General features: G+C 37.5%; 1 protein-coding gene across 1 annotated transcript; it reads right to left on the bottom strand.

The window, feature by feature from the left end:
- Nucleotides 1-220: 220 nt before the first annotated feature.
- LOC127805578 (uncharacterized) lies at nucleotides 221-10,162 on the bottom strand. Its single transcript, XM_052342335.1, has 6 exons — nucleotides 9,853-10,162; nucleotides 9,117-9,611; nucleotides 3,234-3,425; nucleotides 2,403-2,432; nucleotides 1,083-2,186; nucleotides 221-986 (listed from the first exon to the last, which is right to left on the bottom strand). The coding sequence occupies exons 2-6, from the start codon at nucleotides 9,558-9,560 to the stop codon at nucleotides 435-437; spliced, it is 2,322 nt and encodes a 773-aa protein (XP_052198295.1). The 5' UTR covers nucleotides 9,561-9,611; nucleotides 9,853-10,162; the 3' UTR covers nucleotides 221-434.
- Between the last annotated feature and the right edge of the window lie 2,571 nt (nucleotides 10,163-12,733).

Raw genomic sequence — 12,733 nt, 5'->3', positions numbered from 1 at the left:
AATTTATTTACGTAGGCAAGTGTTATATTTTCAATGCGAGTAACATAACATTTTTGTAAAAATAAGATGGTATTTAGTTACAACTATGTTATAGCAAGACTAGGTACAAACACAATTCATAGTTCTCTAATGAAAGAAGAAGTTTTCTAGAAAAAGTGCAAAAGGTTTTGCAGTTTTAAAGAGCTTTTATGTTCAAGAGAGAGTGAGAGTGGCACCAAAGTTACAAGGACAGCCGACAGAATGCCCCCGTTTCATTATGGAATATCCAAAAACTTGTATGCAAGTTCATTACTCAGTACTCACTCAACAACAAAAAAGAAACCAAAAACAAAAAAGTCCTGATTAGTGATCTGATCTCCCGATCATCAGCCTCAAAAACAGAGAGAGAGAGGCAACATGAAGAAGAAGAAGAAGATGATGATGATGAAGATCATTTACAAGTTCCTGCTTATGAAGTCCCAGATTCTCTCCTCCATGTAAATCCTGTCCCGGAGGCGGCGCGGCATGTGTCGCTCGTCCGGGAAGATCAACAACTCGTAGGGCTTTCCGGCAGCCACAAACGCGTTGACGAGCCTCGCCGTGTGTCTAAAATGCACGTTTTCATCGATCATCCCATGCACGAGTAACAACTTCCCTTGGATGTTGTCCACGTGGTGCATCACCGAGCTGGTCCTGTACCCTTCCCTGTTCTCCGAGGGCAGCCCCATGTACTTCTCCGTGTAGAACGTGTCGTAGCCATCCCACGACGTCACGGGAGCGCCAGAAACCGCACACCTGAAGACGTTGGGGAACCTGGCTAGGGTCATGGCCGAGAGGTATCCGCCGTAGCTCCATCCATACAGACCAACGTGCCCAACTTTCGCCAGCCCCTGCTTGATGAGCCATTCAGCGCCTGCCAGTTGATCCTCCGCGTCAACGCCTCCAACATTGTACTTTAGGGCACCTTCAAACTTAAGTCCTCGACGAGCGGTTCCTCTGTTATCTAACTGTAAAATGCAATAGGAGCGAGCGACCATTAGCACGGTTCTTTTCATTTTCGTTAACACAAAAATGAATTACCATATTTATTTATTCACATTCACCTTCCATACTAAGATGCCTTTGCTCCGGAGATACTGAGCTCTCATGTCAACAGTGTTCATCCACGAATCGCAAACGAGCTGCACGCTCGGACCGCCATACACGCTGATCAATGTTTTGTACGGTGGAGGTCCAAACTTTGCCTCATCAGGTTTGTACAATGCCCCAAATAAAGTAGTCCCGTCGTTTGCTTGGACCTGAAAAATCTCTGGAGGCTCGAGTTGAAGCCTTTTGAATCTCGGGATGGTGAATGGTTGTTCAAACAGAAGCATAATTAAGCTTCCATCCTGCAGAGAGCAAAGTGATATTCTAGGTGGAGAAGCCAGAGAATCGTGACTATCAACAAATCTTTGCAATTTATGGTCGAGCACGACCACGTGTCTTCCTTTCCCTTGAGTGAGTCTCACTGGGGGATACATTTCATCTGGGAAAAGTTTAGCACAATAAAGGTGAGATTCCAAAGGCCCGTCCAGAGTTCCAGTGAAATATACAAGCCCGGCAGCCTCATTTACGCCAGCAATTTGCTCAACCATCCAATCGCCTTTGGTTATAGGTCCCAAGCAAACCCCGCCTATGTCATGCACATATAAGTGCCTAAATCCTGTTTTTTCACTAGCCCAAATAAACCCGCCAGAGGATTTGGTTTGTCCTTTGTCCAAAGGAGTGAAGCAGTCGTGCAGATTAACCCATGTGTCTAGCTCTTCAACCATTATAACTTTTCTTTGACCCGTTTTGATATCAAACCTTACGAGCTTTAATCTGGTATGCAATCGGTTCAAAACCTGGGCAGTAAGGATATTTCCGTGCATCCAGTTGACTCTGGCCAAGTATTCCTCATCGTCATTTGCTTGATGATTCTTTTCTCCGCAGTGGAGGTCCATCCAAGTTACGGGACCTCCACTGGCAGAAACTACCCCGAGGCGGACTCTGACATTTGAAGCCCCGGCAAATGGATAAGCATGGTCTTCCTGTGCCTCTGGACCAACTGTACTTTTACCCTGGTGCATGATTCTGAAAAGTGGTATGTCCGATGAATCAACTTGTGTGAATGCTATAAATTTGCTGTCCAGAGACCACCAGTACCCATTCTTCCGATCCATCTCTTCCTACGGTCATCAAACATCAAATGCAACCATATTATAGCATTTAATACAAGGTAATGCAAAATGAACCGTTTTCTTTAGCAATTTCAAAATACATCTTTGTTTTTTGTTACAAAAATAGCCTTGCTCTGATCCTCCTAACGAAAGTAAGATGCATAGTTGCATATCTGAAACAAAAGTAGTAACACTAAAAGAACAAAGGAGGTCTCATAATCTCACCTGTGCTATGTATTCCGCAAGACCATGAGTCTGAAATATAAAGCAAGAAATTTATGTCATTTTCAACAACAAAATCTTTACAACATCGAAAGCGTAGGATCATAAAATCTACATTAGATATATCAAACTTAATAGAGACAGCGATTATGTCATCCATCACATAGATCGTGAACTACAAAATATAAAAGCACTCTCTTCTTTTGATAAGAATAAAGAAACCAGGTGATGCAGTATCTGAACATCTCATTCAATCTGTATGCAGATTAAAATCCAATCCTCAGACCATGTCAGCATCTGACAGATGTTATTACTTCAAAGGTTCTTTTCTCTGAAGTGAAATTATGCTAAATTTCAAATTTCTTCCCTTACAAAATCCAAGTTAACCATCTTGCCCAAACATTTGGTCACCATCAATCACTTGGTAAGCAAGAGTAATGGAACCTAGAAAAGTATTAATCAAAAAAATAGAAGTGGAATAATCATATCTTTATTTTTCGGTTTCATTTATTTATTTCTCAGGGTGAGGGTGCAACTAGGGCTTTCATATGTTGTCGTTGCTAAGGTGGGAGAGGAACCAAAATGAAACAGAGAAGCTAATTCCAATTCTACAGACTTTTTTAGCATATCCTAAGTCTTCCCGTTTATAATGAGAAATCATTCACCTTTTTTCTTGTTTGCAGTTAGGTGCTAATGTAACACAAGTTACTGAGGCCCTACAACTTCTGAATATTCTGAAGAAATGCATATAAGCAGACAAGAAAATAAATATAATGAAGAAAGACAGCACGCAACTAATAAACCCTTATGCTTGCTTGAAAAACTAAAGCTTACCAAAATATTTCCATCAGCGCCAAACGTCAACTGCTTTGACTCATCGTGAAAGATGTTAAACACATGCAACTCGTAATCCCTCACATAAGCAAGCATGGAACCGTCTGGTGAAAGATGTGGATCAATGATTGGAGAGGATGACGTGCTTGGAAGCCTAAGCTCCGGCTGTAATGCAAAATCTTGAAAATAAACCTGTCCACAAATTATAAAAGTGCATTCATAAAAGAATAAAACTGCAATAATCTATTATTGAAATGACTAAAACATAGGGAAGCCCAGGGTGATAATCAAACATATAATTGACAATCAGTAATAGTACTTAAGGTCGTCACTAGATCAATAATTTGAAGTGAACGGATTTGACTTCTGATGAAAAATTTTGATTAATCCTAAATTTCAAAAGATCTGTGGATGAATTATTTGATATGACAAGGTAATGGATTACAGTTCCAATATGCATCCTCCTAGATAATAATGAATTTGAGCTCAAAACAAAATTCACTCCTTTCTAGAAAGAGTCATGCTACTCGTACATCATTTATGTACATCTTGGGCTGCACAATGCATATAAATGACATAAATACCCCTCGTCTCACTGCTCCTCACTGCATCTCAGCAACTTGGGTGAGGGCATTTTAGATATTGGAACATCATTGTGTAGCCCAAGATGTACACCATGATGTACCAATAGCATTTTTCTTCTACAAATCCATCGACACATGAAGCAACCCAAAGGCCACCTTGAGAGCAACATGTCAATCAGTTCAGCAGACAACAGCAACAACAGTAGGTTAAAAAAGTATACAAGCATGCCAAAAAGATTCAAAGAAATTAACATAATGGGAATGATGTATAACATTTAAATCAACAGTTCAGTTCAATAGAACTTCAACAGTCGTTTGTGATGTTGACAAGGAAATCATATTAAGTTTCACTAAATGATAACCATCTAAATCATGGATTGTATGGAATTCTCTTGTTCCGGGTCATTGGTGTATTTCTCCTTTGGTTTAATTAATAATATATCTGTGATCACTTATTTCAAAAAAAAAAAAAAAAAAGTTAATGTATAAATGTATCACCTAAAAATTCCAAGGTGCTTTCCTGTGAAAGTTCAGTCTAAAATAATGTAGTTTGAGGAAGATAAAATCAAATAGAACGGAATAAAGGGCATACCTAGTGGAAGAGTCTCTCTCTTTTGCAATGGTTGGGGGAGGCTTGTTTTTGTAAAAGCCTTACCCTTATTTTGCAAAGAGGCTAATTCCACAACTTGAACCAAAATTGCTTAATGAAATCTAAGACACTGCATGCAAAAGCAGCCCATGCCAAAAATTGTTTAATGCGAATTTGACTATTTATATTAGATCGAAGAAACTTGTCAGAACCTTTTATAGTTAATTTAACAGCTTAAGACGGGGACTAAAAGGGAAAGAGAGAGAGAATCTCTAAGGAGTAGTTGAATGCATAAGTAACTTGAAGAATGCAAGAGAAGAATAAACTACAAAACTACAGGGTCATCAAACAGCCAGACTGCTTCATCCTTTACCCAGTCCATTTTAATATCTTCATTGTCTCAACACAATCATTTGGTTAGCTTCTTAGTGACTCGCTGTCATGACCCAAGGAGCATTAAAGGGGTAATATAGTAATAGACTCATGATAATTGTTATGAGATATTTTAACAATTAGTTAGAAGCATGGGGGTGGTTATGCAATCAGATATGCCTATATAAAGGGCTACTATAATCAAATGGAGATTATGCTTGAATTGATTGAATGAAATTCTCATTTTTCTCTCTAGATTTCTCTCCAATCTCCCGCTTGTTTCTCTCTACTACTCTCCCTCATTTCTCTCTAAATTCTTCCTCATTTCTGTCTAATCTTCCCCTAATTCCCTCTACTCTTGGACTTAGCTCTATCAGATCCTTCCAGCTGCCAATTCAAACCCTAGGTACATGACAATTGGTATCAGAGTATCTTTCCTTGGCAATTTTTGTTGCTGATTAAGGTTCGGCGGATATCGACGGCTGCCGACCGAAGCAATGGATCCTCAAAATTGGAAGTGATTTCCAACTAAAGGAGGCCTAGGCGATAATTAAAGTGTGCATACGAGAAAACAAGGTAGAGGCGACTCTTGGAGCAGTCCTTTAGTTGTCAATTTCTTCTTCCAGTGCAACTCTAACTATTCTGGTAAACTACAAGTTCGTGATAAAGAAACAACCAAAAGATTTCCAGTTGAATCTCGGAATTGATTTCGACATGCGAGGGGGTGAGTGTCAACTCGGATTTGAAGAGAGGTAGGTAGATTGGCTCAGCTAAGATTCTAGTGATTTTGTTTAGAATTGAGGACGAGCAAGCCAGGTGAATCCAACTGAATTCTAGTAAAATTTCGTAGTCCCGACGGAAACCAATTCACTGTAGATGTTGACGCTGACTAGCAATCAGTGGAGGAAAGGAACAAGTCGCAGGAGGCAATTCCGGAAACAACACATAATTGATGAAGCAACGGAGTCGAACCATTTTAGTGGTGTGATTGGAGTCTATACATTCAGGAGTCTATTCTAGAAGCGACTCATAGAAGCAAAACCCAACACGGGAAGGTGATTGATGGCGGGTAAGTGGTCGCTTCTAATTTGATTTTAGAAGGAGTTGGCAGGGAATACGATCATTGAATCCACAACGATCGCGAGCAGAGTAGATCGAAAAAGGTGATTGGGAAGATTGTTCGACTTTTGGAAGCGAGCAAGGATCCGACTCTATTATTAATCTCCAACAGTGATTTACATTGGTGATTAGGTGAAGCAATTCTGATAAATTACGAAACCGAGCCAGTGGTCGCTGCCAATGGACAGTGATTGGGTGGGTCATAGCCATTGCAAATCTGAATTGACGGTGGATAGGTTGAGCTTCTTATCTGATTTGGAAGGTATTTGTTGTAGGTTCGGAGTTCGAGAGAAGGACTTCGACGACAATCTAGCCAAGAGAATTCTGAATGGTTTTCAAATATTGCCACCAATGTGGTTAATTTCCAACAAGCGAGCAACCACTAGTTTGAAGGGGAAGGGGTGAAGCAGGTTAGCCGATCCGAATTTCCTTTTAAATTTTTGGAGATGTATAGAACTTATATGCCTTGGTCATCGAAGTATACTGCTTCCACTAAATCGACCATGGGGAGCAATGCACGTATGAGACCAATGGAGTCTCAATTGCAACAGAATGATGCTGCATTTTCAGTGGGATGTCCTACTTGTGAAACCTTGGGAAGCAGTGCACACATGAGACAGTCGGAGCCTCAATGGCAGCAGAAGAAGATAACATTTTCAATTGGAAACAACAGGAATCATGAGCAATTTGGCCAGAAGAATTAGGCATGGGAAAAGTTGGATAATTAGTTTAGTCAAAAGCGTAAGGAAATAAGCAGTATGACACATGAATCGAGCAAGGAATTCGGCCATATGATACACGAGCAATTCTAGGAGTTTGTGATAATACTAACTAAGAAGTATCACTATAGCTTTCCCGCTGAATTCTTCAATGATTATCATGGGAGTTTTAACAAAGAGGAATTCCTAAAAAATGGAGCAGCCGAAGGAGAAGTCAAGTTGGAGGGAATCAGATTCATTGCTCACCTTCGATGTTGAGCAGAAGAAGTATTCCAATTTAGGCAGAAGCTACAAGGAGTATTTTAATTTAGGTTGAATTATCAAGGAGGAGGAGTGTAACATCAAAGATGATATTAGTGGTGAATGGCATTATCCAAAGGGAATCGGTAACAATTAGATAGATAGGGTAGCAGATGCAAAGGGACCGTCAAATATTTTTGGAAAAGAAGTTCTTGATGAGGATGCTCCAAATGATAATCATGGAAGTCCTAAACTAGAGTTGAATGATGCAGCCAATCGAATGACAGAGATAACTGGAGGCAGCAAGGAGTTTCTAGAATTGGAGAGGAATTCTCCTGCTGAGACGAAGAAATTAGAAGAAGAAATAACCTCTCAAGATGCACCTACTGAAAGGCTGCAAGGGAATAATGGGGAAACATTTGAGGAAATGACCAAGGAAGCCAATGCCAACATGTTACCCCTAGTGGCTAGTGCATAGGCTAAAGGATTTGGTGGTGTTTCGAATCGAAAGTTTGTGGGAAATGGAACGGCATTGGATCAGAAAAATCTAACTAAAGGACCATCAATCTATACGGATATTGGAATTCTTAAGGACATTGTTCTATTACCTTTGATTGCGGACAACGTTTAGGATTCAGTTGATAAACAGGCTGTAAATCAAGTTGGGAAAGATGATCAAGATGGAGGCCATATGGTAGCCACTGAGGAACCATTGGTTGGGATTGAAGTTGAAGTAGCTCCTAATTCTAATGCTCACAAATAGCCTTGGTCTGAGTATTGAAGGCAAGTCTACAATTCACCATTGCTACATTTCCAGGATGTTGCTGGTAGTTTTGCAATAGAACATGACAGTGGGCTAGATGGAAATGCAATAACTGCAATTAGGAATACATGCTTACCTTACTTACTTGTATGGGACAAGGATGAACTATCAAAGGAAGTCGTGTATGGGACAAGGATGAACTATCAAAGGAAGTCGTGGACACAATTAATTCTTCCTTTAGACTCCAAGTTTCAACTGTTAACCATATCAAGTTGGGTGTGGTGATCATGTTCTTCAATGGAAGACCGAATTTGACTGGACAACTATAGAAGGAGGTGGTTGTATTGGGCTTGAATTCTATAAAGTTTCTCCTATGGAAGTTTTGGGGCAACTTAGGCCTAGGATTGATCTTGGACACTTAAGAACGAGGAAGAAGAAGAGGCCTAGAAGGAGAAAGGTAAATCAGATAGAGAAGGCAAGAATTGGATGAAGCAATGGCTACTTGCTGCAAGTTCTTAGGGATAAGAACTCTCTCAAAGAGGGGGGAATTGTCATGATCCAATGAGCATTAAAGGGATAATATAGTAATAGGCTTATGATAATTGTTATGAGATATTTTAGCAATTAGTTAGAATCATGGGGGTGGTTATGCAATCAAATATGCCTATATAAAGGGCTATTGTAATCAGATGGGGATTATGCTTGAATTGATTGAATGAAATTCTCATTTTTCTCTTGAGATTTCTCTCCAATCTCCCTCTCGTTTCTTTCTACTACTCTCTCTCATTTCTCTCTAAATTCTTCCCCATTTCTGTCCAATCTTCCCTTAATTCCCTCTATTCATGGACTTAGCTCTATCGGATCCTTCCGACTGCCAATTCAAACCCTAGGTACATGACACTCGCTTGCATCAATACCTACCATCATGAGCCACTAGACATTTTCCCAAACGCGAACAAGGTTATGGAAACATGGTTTGCAACACTGGTTAGTTGCCAAAACCACAAGTGAGGAAACTGGTGCTTAAAAGACAAGAGAAACATATTAGGGCCAATTCAATTCTCTCTTCCATTTTGTTGCTAGATTCTTTTCTCCTCCTCTATTGGCAATTGCAGTTTAATGCATATTACAAATCTCTTTTGAGCTAATTTAGAATGTGCTCTTTCATCAAAAAGATAGTTATCGTATTCAGCCCCAAAATATCCAAAAAACAAGATAGACACTACTAAAAAAATTCCTTTTCCCTTTTTTCATCCACCATGTTCCTCAAAACATCATAGCCCTTCTCTTTACTCAGTACATTCAAATATAATAGAATTGTCAACCATCATCAACATGAAACCCACAAAGGCAAAGCCAAAGCCAAATTTTACAAGCAAATACAAGGAGAAGAAGCTCAAATCTCAAAACAGCAGTAATTCAGAGATAGCACATTCATTTTCACACTATAAAGACAACTAGCTAAAAACAAATATCATTAGAAGAAAGGAAACAAACCCCAGCTGGCAACGGCACCATAATCGTCTTCCTCGTCGAGCTCATCTTCACCCATTCATACCTGGTGACCCCGAGCCCCCGCTCCCTTAACCTCTCCCTCCTCAACTTCTCTTCCGCAGATATATTACTCTCATCAAGCCCACCATCAAGAGGACTGAAAAACAATTCTTGCCTAGAAGTTTCGGGATCAAATGTGAACACTTTCCTATTCAAGCTGTAATCAGGACTGAACAAAAAGGTTATCAAGCTATCATCAGGGCTGAAGCTGATTGAAGTTGGGGCGCCATAACCGGGCAAAGGATACTGCACAATCTCTTCAACAGGAAAAAGAATGCAATCGTCAAGAGCCTTTGCAACAGTGGTATCAGTCACTGGCATCTCGCAGCAAGGAAACGATCTTGAACGCTTCAAGTTCCTTCTTTTCTTTGTCCCAGTAGATTGCATTACAAATTAAGTGACCCAAAAAAACCAGTAATTTACTAGCAAAACATCAATCTGCCAACAAAGAGGAAGTCAACTAAACAAATGCGACTCAACAAAGCCAACAACACCCACTTAGCAGAAACTAACTAAAGCCTCTGTTTGGCGGCCGAGAAAATGCACAACTAAACCCAAAATCCTATATTCACTAGTTAAAATGAAGATGTTGTGTACGTATGCATAGAAACAGATCGATATACATGCATAAAGATGCGAAAGTGAAGTTTTGCTTGCTGTTGGATGATTGGAGTCGAACCTGGGGGGGACTATGGTCGGATCGGCCATGAAAGCGAGGGAAGATCGGAGTTTGGGATCCCTGGGAATGGAAAATTTTTGTCAGTAATTGGAAACTGGGATCGGAGATGGAATCGGGGACCGCTGCCTGGTGGGGGGGGGGGGAGTCTAGATCTTTGATTCTTCGCCTTTTTGGGGGAAAAAAGGAAAATTGATGAGTGAAGGAAAGAGATTGAGGGAAGTACTAAGCCGAGTGAAAATGGGGGAAAAAGAGAATAGAAAAGGAAATGGAAAAGGGCGTTTTGTGGCTTGTGGGTGGAAATGAGACACAAATGATTTTTGAATTAAACAAGGAAGAATAAATTGCGTCCGTGAGGGCGTGTTTGGAGTGCGGAATTGGAACATACATGAGCGAAGGAAGGAGGGGCTGCTGGCTGGGGGTTTAAACTCTAAAGGAGGATAATTTCAGGGGTGGAATTAATTAATTTCCATTCCACAAAAACTCAAAGAAGAAGAAAATTCTGGGACGAAATGACAAATCAACTATTATTATGCTTTAAAAAGCATTAAATAAATTATTATATTTTTAAATTCAAAACTATGTTAGTTCCTTTACTATAGATGTTATCCTGACATTTTAAGAAAATATCAAATTAGTTATACTATGATTTGAGAATTGCCAAATAAAATATTATACTTTCAAATTTAAAATTATGTAATCATCATGATAAAATATTATCTGGACATCAATTATATTCCAATCAAACTAAAATGTACAAAATTTCACCCAAAATCACATTCTAAATGTTCCTATCCTATTTGTGGAGAAGTTATATTGTAAGTGGAATGAAAAAGATAGGAATAACTATTTTAATTGTTCAAATAAAACAAAAACAGAATCACAAAATCAAAACCTAAATCAAGATTTGAAAAACATCTTATAGTTGCAATTGTCTCTCACCACACAATAATCATGTATCGTGATCACGATTTGAAATGTAATTTTAGATGTCATTTTTAAATTAGAGTTTAATTAGTAATATAATTAAAGTCATTAATAAAATTAAAGTATTGTCCTATAACTTCAAGACATTATGTAAAACTTGAATCTAAAATCATCACTTAAAGTGATAATTTCAAATGAGTCAATCTTTTAAGTTGATATTTAAAAGGTCTTAAATTTATTTTCAAGGACAACTGAGGTGATAATCAATATCTCGTAATAAGTATAAAGTTGAGAATTTAAATATTTTTATGTTATTTTTAATTATTTATATTCTAATGAATAATTATTTGGTGATTGTAGTGTGTGTATATATATATATAAAAGGACAAGAGAACAAAATTATTTTAAAATTAAAAATTGTAACAGAATTTTTTTTTTATCAAAATTCTAAGGTCCCATTCAGTAATTTTGTGCCTTCAATCAAATTTAAATACTTATCAAACAATTGTAACTAAAACTCAATCAATTTAAAAAATAATTTTAAATTAATTGCACCCAAACCCCCTATGTTTGGGTCATTCGTCGAAAAGATCCCCTATGCATTTGATATATTCAAATATTTATCAAGCAACTATAATTAAAACTCAATAAATTCCACAAATAATTTTGAGTAAATTCCAACCAGACCCTCTATGTTTGGGTCAATTTTACAAAGATTCACTATAGTTTAGAATACCCATTCCATTACTAAGGTGGTCACTTAAATTTTAGTTAAATTAAATAAAAATAAAAAAATTAATCACCATAACTCACCATTGCCACGTTAGTATTGGTTATCTTTAGTCACCAACAGCTACCATTTTTAATCTTCTCCGAGTAATTGGCGTAGACAATTACAAGATTATTATTATATTTTACTTTAATTAGTCTATTTTATTTTTCAATTTTTATCTCTCTATTATAAGCCATGAAAACTTTTTTCATAGCCAATATAATGTCGTTGCCTGCCATTATCAGTGTCACTGTCACTATTATACCCCACTATATTCTCTTTTTTATCTCATTATAATTCTAAAAATGCAATTCAAAAAGACAAAAGAAAGATATAGATAAGATAGATGTCGTAAAAACAATCAATTTCATAACATTAATCGATACTTCTTTCTTCTTATGAGATTGATTGTTTCTATTATATCATTTCCATCTTTTTCTCTCTAGTGGCAAGTTTTATGATTTATAATCTATTTTATTTTAGACAACAAAGATTTTAGTTGTAATTGTCATTGTTGATGGGATTTATTCGACTTATAACCATTGCTTCACTGGTAACACAAGATCTATCTAGCAACAAATTTTTTAGTTTTTTTTTATTTTTATTTTGTTATTAGTTAATTTTAGTTTAGTTAAATTAAATTAACTTTAAATAATAACCATAATAACAGAGAAGATGTCTAAGTCAACAAATTAAACAATAAAAATCTCAAAAATCATATATGAGACTAAATTTTTTTTTATAGGAATGTGGCAAAATATATAAAATGTGAGTACAATTTAGTCAAAACAACATTTAATAATCAATTTCAACTCGTAGCAAGGGAATGAAATTTCAATCCTTAAACTTCGTTTCAAGATTATCCCATGCTTGAGCCATGCGTTAGCTTTTGGTGTCACCAATGGTCATGATTTGCCAAATTATACGGATTACCATATGATTTTTAGAATTTACCTTAGCCATAATAAATGATGTAGCATTACTATAAAATTCCGGTTCTTGAAAAATCACTTATTACTATAGAATGAAGAGGACATAAATGTGCAAGGGCCATCAAGATTAGCAAACAATTGAACGGAAATGGCCAAACAGGCCACAACCGTGCAACCAGTACAGCTTTATTTCTGTTGTTTATGAAGCTCCATTCGGCAACATTAACAAAGACAATTAACTCAACAGAAATGG

The sequence above is a fragment of the Diospyros lotus genome, chromosome 1, assembly GCF_014633365.1.
Source record: "Diospyros lotus cultivar Yz01 chromosome 1, ASM1463336v1, whole genome shotgun sequence".
In the NCBI taxonomy this organism is placed as follows: domain Eukaryota; kingdom Viridiplantae; phylum Streptophyta; class Magnoliopsida; order Ericales; family Ebenaceae; genus Diospyros; species Diospyros lotus.
The sequence above is the reverse complement of the archived record's forward strand: the minus strand, read 5'-3'. Positions and strand labels throughout refer to the sequence as shown.